At 41.8% G+C, this 20067-nt stretch overlaps 1 protein-coding gene across 1 annotated transcript in view; it reads right to left on the reverse strand.

Moving 5' to 3' along the window:
- Positions 1 to 20067, reverse strand: part of WDFY1 (WD repeat and FYVE domain containing 1) — a 30908-nt gene that overhangs the window by 9385 nt on the left and 1456 nt on the right. Inside the window, exons 2-8 of the mRNA XM_066622213.1 lie at positions 16433 to 16500; positions 13570 to 13643; positions 11109 to 11163; positions 8539 to 8689; positions 6773 to 6885; positions 1616 to 1742; positions 603 to 708 (exon numbers count right to left, since the gene is read on the reverse strand). Of these exons, the coding sequence (XP_066478310.1) occupies positions 603 to 708; positions 1616 to 1742; positions 6773 to 6885; positions 8539 to 8689; positions 11109 to 11163; positions 13570 to 13643; positions 16433 to 16500 (694 nt within the window). The remainder of the gene's footprint in view (positions 1 to 602; positions 709 to 1615; positions 1743 to 6772; positions 6886 to 8538; positions 8690 to 11108; positions 11164 to 13569; positions 13644 to 16432; positions 16501 to 20067) is intronic.

The following is a 20067-nucleotide window of genomic DNA, read 5'->3' on the forward strand; positions in this document are numbered from 1 at the left end:
AGGTTAGGACACCTCCAAATAAAGACATGTCATAAGTACATAAGAAAGGCCATCGAGTCCAGCTTCCTGCATCTCACAGTGGCCCACCAAATGCCTCTGGGAAAACACAGACACGATGCCTGTATCTCAATAATGTCCATAAACTGTATTCTGCATATAGCACTTGATGCAGAGATGCAGGTCTCCAAAGCAGCAATACCCATGTCTGGGCAAAAAAATTCAAATTTCCAAGTACACATTCATATGCAACTCTAGCTTGTGACAAGTGTCTTACTCAACAGGAACTTTTGCAGAAACAATTTTTGTCTACCATTTAGCCAGTTCCATAATTCTGAAAATTGGGGATAGGTTCTTGGAGTTAACCTTATTTATTAAGTACCTGTTCCAGGGGTAACACACTGGAGGGCACTCACCCAACTTCAGTTGCTACAAGTACCACTCCAACATCCCCTTGTTGCCTGGTCAACTGCAAATATTACAACTGGATCTCCATGAACAACTAGAATGTAGAATTTTTAGCCATGTAATCTTATGAGATATTAATCCCAGCTCTACAGCCTTATTGAGAACGGTGAAATCGCTGATCTAGTGACAGCTCTTACCTCTTCTCTGCTAATATCCATATTCCAAACTGTGATCCCTCCATCAGCTGAACAAGATATCAGTTGCCTTGCAAGCTGGATATAACAGAGAGCCTGCACTTTGTCACTGTAAAGAAAGATGGATAGTGTTCTCAAAGTCAGTATTACTTTTTCTTAAACAATACAAGGATTAAATATTTCCCTGCCCTGCAAGAGCAATTTGTAAGGTCAAAAAATGGCCAATCAGGATTATTATTGTTATTTTAGTGCAATCATCCAATTGGAATCTGTGAGCTTCCTTTTTGGTAGTGGCATCCAAACTGTGAAATAGGCTCCCTAAAGAGATAAGCCTGGTCCTTTGGCTAAACAATATAAAGTGCTCTCACTGACATTTAATTTGCTTTGCAGGCTGTGTGTATTAATAATATCCACTCATTTATATTTACAGTACATTATTTTCAAGGAATGGAGTATGCAACTGCACAAATTGACCAGTATTTTATGAAAAACCCTCTAGGATTTGCATAGAAGGCACATTCTATTAACTTGTAATTTTTACCTGTCTGTGAAGTATTATGATCTGGAAAACCTAAGGGGGGAGGGGAAGAGTGCCAAGGAACATGTGGGGTGGGGGGAAGGATATAAATGAATTGATGTTGGAACCTATCCAATTACTGAACTGCAACTATACAGAGGTCTGTTATCACAAGTGCAGAAGACCCAAATAATGCAAAAAAACCAATAGAAGAGAATACAGTTATTCTTGAAGGCAAAGTCAGATTAGATTAGGGTGAGCCACAGCATTTTTACCCACCTCATTTTTGTTGATTTTATCACTTATCCATAACTGAGTTGTAGTCAAAAAGTACAATATTTATATACAGCTTTTTAACAAAAAAGTTGACAATATGAATAGGTAAAATTCTGTCTTCCCATACATAGTCCCAGGCAGCATACTTGGTATTTTGTGTGTGCGTGTGGAGTTTCAACAAGCAACCCAATAACATGTACCATAAAAATACAACACCACATACTGATGGCCTTGAAGAAGCAGTGTTCGGCCTTTCCTTCCACCAATATCCCACATGATTATGCTGTGATCAGACGCTCCAGAGAAAAGTAACCGCTGAACAGGATCCCACCATAGAGAAGCAATACTTCCTAGGTTAGAAGATAATATACACATATCTAAGTGAAGCACTAACAGCTCCTCGATTAACAAAAAAGTTATAGGCTGTTAAGTTTTACACTGCACTTCAAGAAATCTTATTATTTTGAATACTATTAAAAACAATCTTTTTCATGGGAAAATATCAATGAAGGAAGCCAAACTTCATGATCAAAAGGAAGTCATACAATAAACTCCTGCTAAGTTGTATACAATACTGAAAGCTGTTTCTCTTTAAAAAATGAACAATCAAGTTCTTGCAAATTTCTGATTTTGAAGACATAGTGTTTGTTTCTAAAAGTCTGTGGTGGCTTGAAAAATTTTCCTTCATCTGCTTAGAATGACAGTGAAAACAACCTGAAGCACAAGACAATTTGCTCCCCCCCCCCACAAACACCGAAGTCTCTTCCAACTGCAGTCCCAAATATGGCAAGAGTGAAGTCTCAAGATGAATCCTTCTCGCACCACTTTCACAAGAGCAGCATGGAAGAAGAATCTGCACTAGGCAGAATGGGGCTTTCCTCAAGACATGCAGCTACTATTACACTGCATTCTTTAGGCAATCTTGTGAGAAAACCACAAACAAGGTACATTCTATAAAAACACATTAATCAACATAGAAGTCTTAATTTAAACAGATTTCATTTCTGGGCAGTTTCACCCATGGTTGTGACTAGTGACCATACCAGGCTTTCAAATCAGTGTTTAGCTTGTTCCTAACAACAGCCTTTGAAGTTTACACTTGATGAGGACCTTTTATCGAGGCAGCTTATCTGAGCCAGCTGGGTAATCCAAGTTTACTTTATCACCCTTTTGTACTGCAGTCCCCCAATATTGACTAGGTTTCTATTCAATTCATATTGGTCAATATTTATATAGACTACTATAAAGCATGCATAGAAACTGGCTTTTTTTTTTTTCCCAGAGGTACACAGCTCCATCAGTTAATCAGTGCTGGCCCTCACATCTCATATCAAAGTGTAAAGCGGTGCAACTCATCAATTGCTTTGGCAGGGTCTTGCATCATTGTTAGCAGCCTCCCAAATCAGGGGAAGATAAGCATACAAACATTCTTCTCATTCAGAGAATGGGCAAAAGATACAAGATGCGGTTCAACTGCTGCAGCTAAGAGGGCCTGGCCTGAGCAGTGCCTCTATAGAAGCAAGTTACCCTGAACTCTGAGGCAGGAAAGCACGCTCAGAACATAGTCTTAATTGTTGCCTTATCTGGAAATGGAAAGGAACAAAGAAAGTATCCTCTGGGAACCCGTTTTCCCAGCTAGGAACCAACCAAAATCCCACCTGGCAAATACAGGTTCTCATTTTGAAGAAAAAAAAACAACCACCTAGAATTACACAGGCACCTCTGACATAAAAATGCTACAAAAACCTGAAAATTGCAATGTCATGTTCTGCTACAATAAGTCTTCCTTGTCCTGGGAAAAGAACCTGGGTGCTAAACTAAGGAACAGACCTATGAGCACAGGACCTGTCAGCAATAGAATGAGATAGAGCTTTCATGAAGCCTTCACAGACTGTCATGATTACAAGGGAGACAAGAAGGGCAGGTCGACTTGTAAAAGGTCAAGAATGCTTTCCTGAGATAGGAGACTGATGTGAGTTTTCATTCATAAAAGACAGTCTAAATGGCTGCCTTATATGAAGATGAAAAATACCCCCCTTACCCTATGAATCATGGACCACTTGCTTGAACTCTCTGAATTCTTATGGTACAGCATCTACTGAATTAGGCAGGCACCTCCAAAACGAAAAATGATACTCCATTTATGGTAAAGTATCTGAACGGCCTCATTTGGTCAACATGGGTAGGTGCAGGAAGAAGTGGGGTGTTTGTGTATAAATATGTGGAGAAGAGAGTCTGGTCCAACAAGACCAGAGTCTGGTCCAAAAGAGAGTCTGGTCCAACAAGAAGCTGACGGAACATACCAAGATCCAGGTCTACAGAGCTTGCATCCTGAGTACACTTCTGTACTGCAGCGAGTCATGGACTCTTCGTTCACAACAGGAGAGGAAACTGAGCGCTTTCCACATGCGCTGCCTCCAACGCATCCTCGGCATCACCTGGCAGGACAAAGTTCCAAACAACACAGTCCTGGAACGTGCTGGAATCCCTAGCATGTATTCACTGCTGAAACAGAGACGCCTGCGTTGGCTTGGTCATGCCGTGAGAATGGATGATGGCCGGATCCCAAAGGATCTCCTCTATGGAGAACTCGTGCAAGGAAAGCGCCCTACAGGTAGACCACAGCTGCGATACAAGGACATCTGCAAGAGGGATCTGAAGGCCTTAGGGATGGACCTCAACAAGTGGGAAACCCTGGCCTCTGAGCGGCCTGCTTGGAGGCAGGCTGTGCAGCATGGCCTTTCCCAGTTTGAAGAGACACTTTGCCAACAGTCTGAGGCTAAGAGGCAAAGAAGGAAGGCCCATAGCCAGGGAGACAGACCAGGGACAGACTGCACTTGCTCCCGGTGTGGAAGGGATTGTCACTCCCGGATTGGCCTTTTCAGCCACACTAGACGCTGTGCCAGAACCACCTTTCAGAGCGCGATACCATAGTCTTTCGAGACTGAAGGTTGCCAATACAATACAATACACATGTGGAGAACCTTCAGTTGGCCAAAGTAGAAGATTTAGTCAAGATCACCATCATTAAAATATAAAGTGCCTCAAAAGTACTAAGCACTGATAAAAATAAACTTTAAGCAAGAGACAAAAGGGGACTGAAAGGGGAAGGGAATATTTTGCTAACTGCTGGCCCAGACTAACAAGAAACAGTGAAGATACAATACAAGAATGACAAGCAAAAAGAAGAGAGAAGCAGAAAGAGCAAAAATGACAACTCAAGATTAAAAAGATGAGTTTTCAATTTTTTAAAAGGTCACAGGAAGCAGACAAATACATAAAACAGAAAGGGAATGCCACACATAAGGGATAGCAAAAGGAAGTGTGAGCAACGTTAGGGACAGGAGGAATTCACAAGTATCAGCTGGTCTTCATAGCCAGTCAAAATTCATGTAGCCACAACTCTGCCTCTCCTCCACTCCACCCCAGAGAAGGGGTGGGGGTCTTGCCTTCAGTGCCATGAACTGCTCTCTTCCTGGTTCCAAGCTTAGGAGAAAGGTGGGAACTTGGCATGCCCATGAGAGGGGGACACACGGGTGAATTAGTGAGACAGCATATGGTAGTGAAGGTCTGATGAGATGAGTGTTGAGTTTGCAAACAAAAAAGGACCTGGGAGCAATGAGCCTGAGGGCCTCAGAGATACAGCTTCCAAGTCCTCCTTTTTGATACATCAAGTCATCCCTAGAGACCTTAGCTGATGTCCTTACCTTTAATTTATACAAGTTGCTATAATCTGGATGAATAGAATGCAACAGATGAGATACACAATGCTTTGTGGCAGACATAGCAAACGAGTACACTGTTTTCCATGGGTGTGGACAGAGGTTCAGCATTTGAACGGTGGCCATCTAGTGGCAAAATGACTGTAATACACCAAGTTTTGAAGCCAAGGAGAGATTCTCTTCAGTTTGTTTACAAACCTAGCAGACACATACACCTTATGTACCTGACCACTATTTGAATTTTCCCCCAATGACCAGACATTTCTGCAAATGCCTTGACTGCCAGCATGTGAAAAACCTCAAATCAGACTTCCTAAATAGGATTTGTTTTTCCTTACAAACATATGAAGCTGCTTATATAGTTCTATTTAAGGCCATGTTGTAGCCCAACATCACTTACTCTGATACCAACATCTCAGGCAGAGGCCATAACACCACCCCAGTCCAGCATCCTGCTTGCCACAGTGACCAATCAAATGTCTCTGAGAAGTCCACAAGAAGGACACAAAGGCATCTCTTTGTTTCGTTCCCCAAGAGCTGGTACTAAGAGGTTTGGAATAAGGAGAATACTGCTTCAGAATAAGGAGGCTCCATATAGCTTTCATGAATCAATTACCCAAGATCCTGCAACTGGAAACTGAACTCAACATTTACAAAAAGCATGAGCTTTATTGTGTTGTTTTTTTTTACATTACTGTTGCTATTGCATTGATCACAGTAGTGAGTTCATGCTCATTCACTACTCTGAAAAGTTTTATACTTGAAGAGTGTGGCAGAAATATCCCAAATCAAGAATGTACTCTACACATGAGCTATGGGACCTTCCCTAAAGAATGAAAGAAAAGCATGTCATTACTGACAAACTACAGTGCCAGCCACTCTCTACAACAAACAACAACATCCTCCCAGTTGCAGTTTTTTTAGGTTGGGGAAACAGAGGAAACTTGATCTTGCATGCCGAACACATAGCAGACACAAAACTAGGCAGCAGGCATAGCTGAAGGGACACTAAGTTGTGGTGTTGCATTTCAAGGAAATGGCAGAGTACTTGTTTATTGAATACTGGATGGCAGTTAGCAGAGTTAACCACCATCACCTGAGCAAAGCACCCTGCATGGGAGTGTCCCTGAAAAGCCTTTGAAAAAACTCAACTGGTGCACATTGAGGGCTTTTAGCATGGAACACGCTGCTGCCAACTTGTTCTGTCTACACTGGCTTTCAGCATATGGGCCCTATAGGGATGGGACTGCCTGCCCCCGTATGAATCTACCCCCCATTCTAGATATATTCTACACTTCGCATCAACACCTGCAGAGGTTCAGTTGTTAAGAGCATAGGACAGGGACTGCTGAGTGGCCGCACCCAGGGCCTGGAACTCTTCCCCAGCAGGTTCATAATACTCTATTCCTCCTGCTGTTCCAGCAGCTTTTGAAGACATACTTATTCCACCAGACATTTGAGGTTTTCTTGGGCTGGTCGTCTCCTCAGTGACCGTGCATGCTTGCCATTTTTAACTGTTAATTTTATTTACTTTTTTTCTTTCACACTGTACACCACCTTCGGATGCTTTAGGAAAAAGGAGCTTAAAATTAACATAAATAAGCAGGAGGATTATTTGGGGTCTTGTTTAACTGGCAAGACAATGGAATAAACTTTACCTTCATGACCTTTGAGAGTTGTGATGACTGAGCATGTGTTCTGTTCAAGCTTCAACAGAGTGATCTGTCCAGAATAGTCACCGACAAATGCATGCTGGGTTTCAAAGTCATATCTGAACACAACCAAGTTAAGGAGCAACTATCAAGGACTCATCTGTCCAAGCACAGCCCTCTGTTCATTGATAATACCATTAAACAAAACTATACGTTTGGTCAAAAGCAGAAAAGTTAAATGAGAAGTTATACTTTCTACCTTACTCTGCATACCAACTTAAAAACTTTTAATGCCTTAGAACAGGGGTCTCCAAACTTTTTGGCCAGAGGGCCGCATCAAATGTCTGGCATGGTTTTGAGGGCCGGAAAAAATTTAAATATAAAATTTATATAAATAAATTAGAGACGGAACTTAGATGTGTGACTAAATGAACGAATGGGCTCATTCATTCAACCTCTCTGGCCCTTAGAACACCCTCCAGATGCAAATTCCAGTCATGTTCGGCAAAGTGGGCCAGGGGCTTTCAGGGGAGAAGAGGCTGGTTGCGGGCCAGATAGAGGCTCACCACTAGCCACATCTGGCCCCCGGGCTGGATTTTGGAGACCCCTGCCTTAGAAATTAAGGATAAAATGTTGGTTGGTTGAAACAAAAGCAGCCTACAGCATAGTTCTGTGTATGAGGACCCAAGAATAAGTCTTAATGTTGTCAGCTAAGTGTGCAAAGAATCATAACTTATTTTGTCCTGAAAGTTGTGTTATGAGGTAAGACTACATATAGCTAAAGGTTCATGGCACCCATTTCTCTGTTCTCATCTCTTTTTAAAGAAACAGTGTAAAACACACACCCTAACCTCTGTACAGACTGATACTGAGGTTTACAACAGGGGAGGTCAATCTGTGCTACAGGTGCCATAAACAACTCAGGCAGTGAAAAAAGCAATGTTTGGTATATTTAACAAAGGGGTGTGGTATGGGGGGAGGAACAGAAGTTGCTCCTCTTATCACACCAAGCTAATAAAATAAAATGGACACAAAGCAACAGAGGACTCCCTGTCACTTTCTGACACCTCTGAAAAGTCCTGCTGTTTCATCCAGTGATCTGTGGGTGTCACTGTCAAATTAGTCTTGATTGTACATATAGGAAGTTGCCTTCTATCCTATCAGTCAGTGGTTTTCAAACTCTCATGGAGAGTTTGGGCCACTATAAGTGCTTGCAGGGGCGGGGGGAAGCAACGGGGGCAGGGGGCTCCGCTTTCACATTCACTGCTGCGGAGAGCCCTGCTGAAGATTGCACCGGGCTCCCCGCACCCCTGGGAGGCTGCAGGAGGCTGGGGTAAGTGCACCCAAGCCCCTGCAGCCCCTTGAGCGGCACAATCCTGGGGATCGCGCCGCTGCCTCCTCCCTGCCTCCAGGCTGCCCCCACACCTTAAAGGGGCAGAGGCCAGGGCCCACAGGCTGGGGTGTCATTTGAAAAGTCCTGCTATAGGTCATTCTAACACTGGATGAAGATAGTACCTAGTACAGAAACAGGCCAAGATCTATGCAGCACACAGTTCAGGATTTCTTGAATCATCAAGCCCAGATTGTGTTTGGCAATACAACCTATGTATTTTAGGATGCATGCACTGTGGTGGGCTTCAAAAACTTGGTTACATTAAGTCAAACAGGTGCTGGAACTCAAAACGCTTCCAAATACTAGACAGTCCACAGCTTCAGCAAACCTAAGAAAAAACAGCCCACATCCCTCATGATACAATTGCTTTGAAGGATACTGTAGGCAAGAGGCCCAGGAGGTGAAATAGTGTCTTCCCAACATATTTCCACTTCTGGTACACATCCAGCTGACACATTTATCATGACCAGTGCTAATAACCCACTCTGCTTCCAAACAGAAGATGACCGCGGACACTCGGTTCTGATGAGCTGTAGAGAAAGATAAGAAGCGCAACACTTCCACTTGAATATTTACTCGAACTGAAATAAAGGAGGTCCACACTTTGTTAGAAGTAAGCTGTGATCAGTAGCAACATACTCTTTGTTGCTGTATGAATGACTCACTACCTCCACAAATATAAGCATTGTCTCAGTCTTACAACAAGGTCAGGAAATGTGATATATCTGTACCCCCAGAGGTTTTTGCGGCTTTCCATGTCATTTTCAAGGAGAAAATAAATGCTGGCAGATGCAATTCTATAGACTGCATCCACATTAACAGTTCGTGGTATCAGCAAAAAGGTAGCAAGAAAAATAACTCACTATCATGCTATTTTGCCCTGTGCACCTCCAGAGGCACATGCATTTGGATGGAAACAGGACAAAGATCATTCACTGAAGAAGTGAACGCAATTTCTGTTCCGAAGTATTGAGAAGAACTCCAAAGATGGTCAGCATTCTGAGAAAATAAACTGCAACCCTCAGAAAACCTTCACGGCGATTGTACTAACACCAAGGTACATTTGTAATGTTGCACTTGCCAGAAGCCTATCCATTTAATGGCATCTTGCAGTTAGACATATTCCAACAACAATTCTTTGCCCACTGACAGAAGCTCAGTAAGAACAAAGTACACAATCTATAGTGGTGAAACAGTGCAATCAGACTAAGAGTGGGGGGGGGGAATGGGATGACTGCTCTGAAATTAGTCTGAAGACAACGTTCCATGCCAAAGGAATGCTTCCATCTGCTTTAGCATAAAAGATTTTCTGTTGCCACTTCAAAACACAAGGTCTCTTTTAAAAACAACATTCCCAGCAGAAGCAGAATGCCAAAGAGTCATGAGATGTCTTTGCTTGAATGAGCTTGGCCTTGTACAAAAAATGGACTGCTTATGAGCAGAGGAGACAGTTCTGTAGCTACCACTTTGTGCCACCCTCCCCCATATGCCCTACTCTAGACCCACATATATATTTTCCACCCATTCCTGTACAGACAAGCTTCCCATTTCCTTTGTCTCCCATGGCCACTGAAAGGGATGGCCCTGTTTTTAGATAAGCACAATGTGTCTAAAATGAGAGGAATACGAGTTCAAACGTGGCAAGAGTCTGATCATTGACATAGATGGGTGCAGTGAGTCCACTGTGCAAAGAAAAGATATTAGTATTTTGTGGCAGGTGATTAATCTCAGAATGGTTGACGGGGGGGGGGGGAAGAAGGGGGAGACACCTAGTTAGATTATTGTAATGTGCTCTAACCTGAGGTTGACCTTGAACAATATTCATAAGTGGCAACTGCTGATGAACACTGTCCCAGACTGATGATGCAGGGAGCCTATAACTCCTATCATTCAGAAGTTGCACTGGCTTCCAGACCGAATTCAAGATTCTGGTTCTTACCTTTAAAGTGCTTTACTTTTACACTTCTTCTGCCACGTGAGAATGCTATTGATTAATATCTTCCAGAGAGACTTTTCTCTTCATGCCATCAATAAATGATGTCAGGTTGGCATGCACATGGGACAGGGTCTTCCCTGTAGCCCTCCAAGATGTGGAACTCTCTGCATGGGAGCCCCCCCCCCAAATCTTTAAGGGGTTACTGAAAACCCATCTGTTTCACTAGGCATTTGGGCTCTAGGTAAAGAATAGCTGCTGCTTGCTATGATATTACTATTAATTTGCTTGGTCTCCATCAGAGTTTATTTGAATTTTATTGAATAACATAACTGTACTTTTGTTAGCTGCTGTGAGATCAGATGAAAGATGAGAAATAATGCAATATCCAATATGTGCAATAGCACATCCAGTCCCCTTCCATTATAGCTCTTCCTGCTTGCCAAAGACCACAGATGCAACATGGACTGGGAAATGACATCTGTTGATGAAAAGCCTGCACCAAGCAATTCCTATCCCACCACCCATAAAGAATGACAGAGAAAGGACAAGACAAAAGTAGAGAGGAAAGCACCAGATACCCAGATTGATGAGGCTTATACATACACACTTATAGAAGAGAGAACAAGTTTAAAACTAGGTGAACGCAGTCTTTGGGTTTTAAAAATATCAGGATTCTATTGGGTGGCTGCAAGTTTACACTTTGATTCCAGGACCATGCTTAGTGCCAATGGTTACCCATTTAATATCCATTTTCCAAATTTAATATTCCTATTATTTTGGAATTTTCAATTTCAGTTTGTGTACTCAGTCAGCTTATCACTTAAGTTTCTTAACATGAAGAATACACATTTGATGTAGGTTGAGCCATTTATGCCCAACATTGCATATACGCAACAGGGACCAAATGTGTACATCTGTGGGTCGGGCAAAAATGGGTTAAGACTACTTCAGCACCTTAAATTTATTTAAGATCTCTCACCTGAGAAGTAAAGCACACTTCACTGTGTAATTACCTGGATAAGTCTTGACAAAGTTCATCTTATTAAAATCTTCTGAAATATGAAACTCCTGCAACCAAGCAACAAGACAGCTATTAAAGAGAAGCACAACCTTCTCTCAGAATCAAACAAGCTCTAGAGAGTAGCAGAAAAATTCCTTCAATAGCCAAGAGCAACGAAATACAAAATGGACACCACAAAGGCCCTTGAGAGTCATTCTGTTTCATTACTGGAAACACAGCAATCTCCAGTGAGATGATCTCTTGGTGACAAGAGAAAGGCGAGAGTGGCCCAATTGTCATCCTTTTGTCAGGTGGTCATGTTAAGTCTCCTATAAATAATTTCACAACAGCAACATTCAAATATTTTGCATTTAACTTTTTTTCAGGGTGCTTTGAACAAACTGGAAAAGAACATGTAAATTGCTAAAACAGAAGCCGTATGGAAAAAGTTCTGCCTTTTTAAACTACATCTTTGTACTGGGGAGCGCAGAAGTAAATTAAGTTCTCCTTGAACTACCACCCATTCTGCTTAATTTAAAAATGCACTCAGACAGCAAAAGAACTGCTGTTCAGTACACCCAAGGGGACCATTATATCAATGAGAGGAAAGTTTCTGCAGTTATTGCACACAGCTGCATTTTTCATTTTAAGAAAAGTCCGCAGCACCCCAAGTAACCTAGTTGCTCAGTCAGCAACGCACACAAATGCAGGGGATACCCAGACAAAAGGATGCTTGTAGGTGAAGCTGGATACCCAAAGTCCATCTGCACATTTAAGAAAAGGATGAAATACAACCCCCTGGGATCATACACTTTAGAATGCAAGGACATAGTGAGGAATTGCATGCTGAAAAGCTTCCCCAAAATTCCCTTTGCATAGAAAGCTAGCACTGAGTGAAAATTAAATGGGAGCCCTTCTACCCAATATGCCAGCTTTCTACTGCCGGGCGTATTGGACACAAAGAGCAAAGGGAAGGACACAGGATTTAGAAGGGGATTGGATGCTGTCTTATCAACAGTAAAAATGATGATTAGAGGCAGCAGTTAGTAAATCCTGAAGAAGTCAACATACCCCAAAAAGTTTGACTGAGAGGAGAAGCCTTATTGTATACCACACATTAGTGCAGAGGGATAAGGGCCATTTCCTGCACCAGTGCCCACTTCGCAAACAAACAAAAGCTGCTTATCAGATTTTCATCAACACAGAAGACAAACTGCACGTAATGGACATATTGTACATGATCTGCAATAGTCTCATCCTGGACTGACTACTGTGGTAAAATGAGTCACTTGCATCCAGTCAGGTTCAAAACTCATTCTAAGACCTTAAGAAGCCAAACTTTCTTTTTCTTCTCTCCCCTCCCCACCCCAACCCCTCATTGTTTGCATTCTCACTACCACCATCACAGGTCCATTTAACAATTAACTGTCTAAGCAACTGTTAATTACATTTAAGAATAAAAAAAATTAGTACATTCTAACCAATTCAAACACACTGAAAAGTATGTACAATTCTTTTTAACAAGTTGTACCTTTTTTAGTCCTTTGTCCTGAAAAACGGGAAATGCACTGATCTTTACTACTGTGATTTTTGAATTCTCAAAGAATTTACCAAAAAAACTTATAAATGCCACCATGTGCTTCAGAGGACCACACTCACAGTCTGTAATTTTCAAAAGTTCGCAATATCTCCTTACTAGAATCAGCTTTTACACCAGAAAAAAATCATCTTATCCTGGAAGTGACAATAGAAGTGCTATTTTATTTAAATTAAAAATTCCATATTCTCACAGGGCAGAAGATACATATTTTGCCCAGAATAAATATCGTTTCAGCAGTCCACTAGCAGTCGGATCATATACCACTATCTATTTTCCAAGCCAATTCTTCCTCCTCTTTCAGATTCAAGCCTACTTTTCACAAATAGCAGAGAAGGAACCAAAACTGTTTGGTAGTACCACTCCAGACTGCAAGATGGGGCTTGTATGGCTGAATGCTCCATCATACAAAACAATCCTGCTTACACAGAAAACCTGGGTGCCAGAGAGAAGGATTCCAGCCTACTCTGTTCCCTGGTTTTTATGCAGGAATAAGCAGTTTAAGAGAAATCACACTGTTCTTTACAGGGTAGGCTGGACTCCACACCAGCTTACCTTACACAGATTTGATGAGGTTGATTGAAAATTGGCCCACTGGGAAGCCACGTTTTAAGCCTGAAGACAACACTAACTACTCTCTGATACCAGAGAGTGAATTTTAATTGAGACATGTAGATGTGCAACAGGGTGCACTGTCATTCAGTACTGTGGGAATCTTCACAAGCAACTACACTCAAAATGTCTCTTGAGATCTTTGGAGAAAGTGACACACACAAGCTCAGGAGGAATAATGAAAAACAGATGTGCTCCTACAAGAATGACATAGTAATTTTCCACAGAAGTCAAAAAGTATACTCAAAGAACATGACACACTCACCATAATGGCTCCATTATCTTGGCCTACAAATATTCGTCTGCTGTCATGATGATAAGCCATTGCTGAACAAGGAGCTACCCAAAGAGAAAACAGTTTGAATATTAGTATTGCATAGAATGAGTTTGAACTGAAATCTTTCACCATTTAAAACTGCTCTGATACTTATTAATACACCTCCATAGCAAAAGAGAAACTGATTCTGAAAAACACCATCCTGAAATAAATACATACATGTATACAAACACGTGGCCAAACTATACATGTAACTTGGCCTTCTGTGCTCTGGGGAGGCACAGTCAAAATATCAGTCATACGTATGCCTAGAATGGGACTTTGGTAGGGGTGGGAGATGTTTTAACCTTCCCTCTCTGCTATGGAACTAATCCGGATTGAGAACTCCCCTCACCACTCAAATAGCTGCTATTTCCCCTTGGAAGGAAGCTCTCACTGGTGCTAATGGGAACTTCTCTCCTGGGGAAAACAAAACCTTTGTCCCCCTCACCTGGATCAGAACTACAGCACAAAGGATTACTGCAGTTCCAGTTCAGACCAGTCTCTGCTATCACTGACTTTAACCCTGCCATAAACTACATACCTAACGTAGCATATAGTTTGGCCAAAATACCTTGTCATCAATTATTCTGAGAGTAGGGTTATCAACTTTTTTGCTGGTTCCCACTCCTGTGCTTCCAACAGCAACATAATCTTCATATTACCAAGTGATAATACTTAACCCTCATTCAGAAATAGAAAAAATCTGTTTCTTGTTTAGAGAGGTAAACACCAGATAGATTTTGTAGCCTACAAATGAATCCCAAAATTAATTGTACATGATAGAAATCTGTACAGTACACACTATACTCCATTACATATTCTGTAAACACAACCCCACACAGAAACACATGTGGCATATATATGTACTCCATATGCACATCCAGGGCCAAATCCCATCCAATTTTCCAGTGACAGTGGTTGGTTGGCAAATGGGGCATGTGCTGCATCCTGCAGTGGGGGGTCAGTCACAGAGGACTCCTCAATGTCTCAGAACATTTGTTCCCTTACCTCAAGGCTGCATTGCAACTGCCCCAGTGCTGGAATGTTGCATAGGACTGGGCCCTCAGTGCTATCTATGTATATTCAGAAATAAGTCAATAGTAAACTCAGATAGACAAGCAGAAATGTGCAGAATAAAACAATAAAGAAAAAAAGAAAACCAGAGCTTCTACCCTTTTTACGTAGATCCCCATGGATCAAACAATCCCACTGTTTGTGTTTTAGAGGACAGTCAGGAGCCATCCAGACTATTTTTCTTATAGAAATGTATGGCTAAGGTAGAGAAAGTAGCTATAGCAGAGAAATTGAACTTAGCATGGCTAAACTTTTGAAACTTGGCTGGGACACACATTACTCCATAGGGAAATCCAACTGGTACTATTGTACCCCAGGCACTTTTTTTGCACTTAGGAAGGAAATGATTAATGGCAATTAGTTTTCTTTTGGGTACATGCACCAGACTGTCTGAGGATGCCCTGAAAGAGCAAAGTGACATTCACCACTTTTGAGCTTTTACAAGAAAACTATGATCTCTGATGTGAAAAGTTTCACTGGTTGATTGTCAGCAGATATAAAACTTCTGTTAAGGTAAAATAAGAGGTCAGGCTATTCCCACCATGCTGGTCAGCTGGCTACCTCACTTAAGAGAAAAACCTTTTGCTAGATCGCATTTATGTGAATGCTAAGTGAAAGCTCAGTTTCCAAATATTTGGAGAACAGCTTGGCAAGAAAAATCTAACCCAACCATAAGCAAGCATTTTTCCTTCTCTCTTTCTTGTCCTTTTGAATTAAGAAAGGACTTGGTGAGATACTAAGAAGAGGTTAAATAAGAGCCACTATTGTGTTAGTCAAGTTAGAAATGAATGTGCAAGGCAGACTAGATAAGCTAAATAACTGAGGACTCCAGAAGAAAGCATTTCAACTTACGAAACTGAAAGAGAGCATGGACAGCAGACCCATATTTGTCAGCTTCCTCCAGCAGTAAAGTTCCCATTCGAGTGCAAAAATTAACATTCTTCCATGGAAGGGAAGGCCAGGATGATTTTTGCCAATTCATACTCTGAGTTCCAAACAACCCAAAAGATGCAGTTTTGTCACAAGACAGTCTCACACGTCACATGTCGACTGCCTAAACAATTTCACTGCAGACCCAGACACAAATTGCACAACTCATATAAGCCCAAATGAAGAGGTTTTTAGAAGAAACTACAAGAGTAATGGCAGGGACCACAAAAGACTCAAAGAATTAACAGAAGTAAAAACATTTTTCTTTTAACTGATAAGTACTGATGGAGACCAGTAGAGTCGTTACATTGATATGAATGTAGTGAAACAGTGGTGAAAACACAAGTCCATATAAAACGTTCCAAGTCAATCTTGAAATCCAGCACCTACCCTCCACCACTCAGCAAAATAAGGAACATGTATACATTTAATTGCCAACTTTCCTGTGATTAGTTTGAATCTCTTCAAACTAATGACAGGACACAGAACAACACGCAGATTGCTTCAGATGCTATTTATAGGATCTGATTGCTTGAGAGGCAGCTGGTGTAGACAGGACCCAAGTTAGATATTATGGGCATGAGGAAGTGGCTTCATGCTGCCCTTTACTGGGTACATCGGTGTGGGCAGGTTCACTCACAAGTGTAGAAAAGTCATGCACATCATCAAAATGGAAAGATTGCAAGTATGCCTTTTCTATGCACATACCGAGAAAGGGTTGACAGGTGTGGAAAAAAAAATCTTGTCCCAGTTTCACATGGGAGAGATACTCAACAAAAGCAAAGCAGCAGTCATATTTACTTACATGACATTGTGTGGTAAATGCTGGGCCAATACTGCCCACTGTCTCGCTTTAGCCATACTCTAATTGTCCTGTAAACATTATAGAAGAAAAGTGGAGAAGTTACATCCCATGATAAAACTTTAAAAATTAACAATTACATAAAACCTTTCAAGCTCTGTCAAGCAAGTTTCTCTTAGTGAGATAAAACAATGCCTTACTTCAGCTATTTTTCAACCTTTTTCATTTCTTGCAACACTGACCAAGCACTAAAATTGTCAAGGCACACCATCGGTTTTTGACAATTGATAAGGCACATCATGCTGCTGGTGAGGGGCTCAGATCCCCCAATGGCCTTACTAATAAAAGGCCCTCCCCCAAACTCCTCCAGCACACCTGCAGACCAGTGGTTGAAAATTTTTGCCTTAGTTTATGCCTAATTCCTCCTCTTTTTTCTGTATAATTATCAAAAGTCAGAACAAAATTATGGTACTAGACAACTTCACAATGTCGAGATACATTCCTATTAGGAATGTTATAACAATCTATACTATCTGTTTTTCACTGACTCTATCCAACTCTTTTCTTTATGTTCTCCTGCAGTTACTTTCCTGTTCACTGCAATACAGTTCACACGATACTCAATGGATTGTTTTTCTTTACATGCAAGAGTATAAACAGCAGTAGAAGAGCTGCCTGAATAATCCTTTGTAAAGGATATTGTGCAATTAGTTTTTACACAAGATTGTTTCAATGGATGTGCTACTTCATTTTGATCTAGGTTGGGGTCTCCAAACCCCAGATGCAGCCCACGGAGAGTCTCTATCTAGTCAGCGGCCAGCCTCTTATCCCGAGAGCCCCTGGCCCAGTTGACCAAACACAACCAGAGTTGTACTTGTGGGGTGGGGGAAATGGGGGTCCATTTAAGCATGTGCTCTATTTCTTGGGGTGTGTCGGTGCTTGGAGAAATCCTGGACACTTGAGCTCATTCATTCATTCATCTAAGCTCCATCTCTAATGTATTTAAATTTTCTGTTTTGTTTTTTCCCCAGTCCTTGACACTGTACCAGATATTTGATGTGGCCCTTCAACTGAAAAGTTTAGAGACCCCAGTCTTGATGAAGTACATGGGACAGAGGCCAAGTTCACAATACACACACACACAGCAAGTCGTTTTATTTGAACTAAACCTATTTAAGGACCAACTTCTGGTCTCAGATGTATTCATGAATTCTCATAAAAAGATGAAACAAGAACCAGATACCACTGCAGCAAGTGTCCTGCACTTGAGTCAGGGATCTGCTTTCATTGTACAGTATCATACAATGCAGGAAGACAGAAATCTCAAGAACTTAAGGTGCAACATCTGGAGCATTTGATATGGGTGAGGAAAAGTTGCTCAAACGTACACTACCTGGACACATTAATGAGCTCTTATATTGGAACCAGCAGTATTGCAAGTTGGCAAGCTCTTAATTGCCATTTTCCTGAACAGCAAAGGTTACAGGTTTTGAAAGAGAGAGTTCTAGTAGTATTTGTTCAAAGAGAAAATGTGTTGAGCAAGAAGAAGCATCATAAAAGAGAGTGATGGGGTAGAAATAGTGAAGACTATTGTCTTGTAGGAAAATATTTTGACAAGCAATTTAAGTGCTTGGAAAGCACAGACTATTTTAAACAATTCAACTGAGTGCAACAGACAACTCTACCTTTCTTCATCATAAGTTTAAGTTCCAAGTCATTCTACACATGGAACTTACACATTCTGAACTGGGCTCACACTTGGAGTCCACCTAACCCAGGTTCTAAGCAAGCACTTGGGAAATTGTGTGTGTAATTGTCTCACTCCTCTAAAGATGGCAAGAGGTCTGCCTTAGCACACCTAACTTGAGGGATGTAGCAAACACAATATCCCTTCTCAAGTCATCTCTATGTTGCCCTGAAACCAAAATCAAGTGCACCATTTTAACATCTTGAACTCTGCTTCAAGACAACACTTCAGCCACTTCAAGGAAACTAGCATTCTTCTCTTCCTGTCAACTAATCCAATACAACAGATGCTGTAATCCCCAAAGGCTCTCTTGGACAATTAACCCCTTGGTGAGATGAAACAGATGATAATCTGATTTAGGCACAGCCTTGCGAAATAATTCCTCTACAGCTGCATCCCACATGTATGCCCCCAATGAATTCTGTTCCACCACATCTGTAGCAAGATGTTAAGAACATGGAAAGCTGGCCTACAAAAAGTCAGACCACTGATCCATCTAGTTCAGTTTGGTCAATTCTGACCAACAGCAGCTCTCCAGAGTTTCAGACTGGTGACTTTTTCACTACCCTACCTGGAGAAAGAACCTGGGCATCTGCCCTACATGCAGAAGGCCCCTTCCATGGAGCCACAGTGCTCCACTTGCAAGCATGTTATGTTTTGGCTAGCAGTCCACATGAGCAGATGACTCATGAGTCTGTCTGTAAATTATTTCAGTTTCCAAAACTATAGCAGCCTATCTAAAAAACAGACATTCTGCACTTCAAAGCTGGAACAGGCCACACATATTATTGGTGCTGCATACAAAGTAATCAAAGAACACTTTAAAGGGTAAATTCATAGGCTGCAAAGGGGCAAAGCTTTTTGTGCAGGGAATGAATGGGTCAACTGGCCACATAAGGATCTTCCTTCACAGTCAATTGTATCCTTATCAAGTCAGTGCCAAAGGGCACTTCTATGGGGCATCGGAAGCTTAGAACTTTGCAAGGGATGAACAACAGAGAAGAAAGTCTTTTCCTACACAGGAGCTTCCATGGCTTCACCACTCACTCTCTGCAGGCCTAGCCTGCAACAACTCAAGTCAAAGCAGCAGAGTCAAGTTGACCTGGCCCCAAGAAAGACTTGCAGCAATCCACTTGAAGGGTAGGACCAAGGAACAATTTGTCCTTCAAGTAGACCCTGGGCAACAGGTGACACTGTCTGCATTGTTCCACAGCTTAGTAAGCTACATGTGCACCCACACCGAAGTGAAGCCAAAATTAAGTTGCTTGTAGAAGTCATCACACACACACACACACACACACACACACACACACACACACACACACACACGTGTGTGTTTCCAGGGGACATGGGATACCTACTGGTGTAGCCACAGGGAGGATGCAAAATATGGGGGCATGGGGGGGGGAGAAGAGAAAGCTTTTCTTTCATTTTGATACCTCATATATACAGTATAAAGAGAGGTAAGCACATCCATCATCAGAGAGGGTTATGCAAGTAGTCCCATTTCTAGTGCAGGGTGGGGCTATCCAACCCACATAAGCTGAAGCTTTGCATCTGTTCCACAAAAAGGAGAAGAGAATTTGTTACTCTCTTGCCTTTCTCCCCCACTGCCCTGTCAGACAACCAGTCAAATCAAACTAGTTGAGAAAAGAGTGTGTTGGTGTTCCATCCTACCCAGTTTCTCACTTTTCCTCCAAGAAATACTGGCAAGGAGGACATAATGTTTTCATTTTGCTGTACCTCTAGCCCGTGGGAGTTCTTGGTATGGGCAGGGCAAAGGACAGAAACAACTCCCTTGAGGAAAACATGAGCCCCGCCTCACCAGGGTTTCACTCCAGGACCTAATTTCATGACCAGACCTATGTAAAATAGTAAGACATGAAACAGT

The sequence above is a fragment of the Tiliqua scincoides genome, chromosome 3, assembly GCF_035046505.1.
Source record: "Tiliqua scincoides isolate rTilSci1 chromosome 3, rTilSci1.hap2, whole genome shotgun sequence".
NCBI classification, from domain to species: Eukaryota; Metazoa; Chordata; class Lepidosauria; order Squamata; family Scincidae; genus Tiliqua; species Tiliqua scincoides.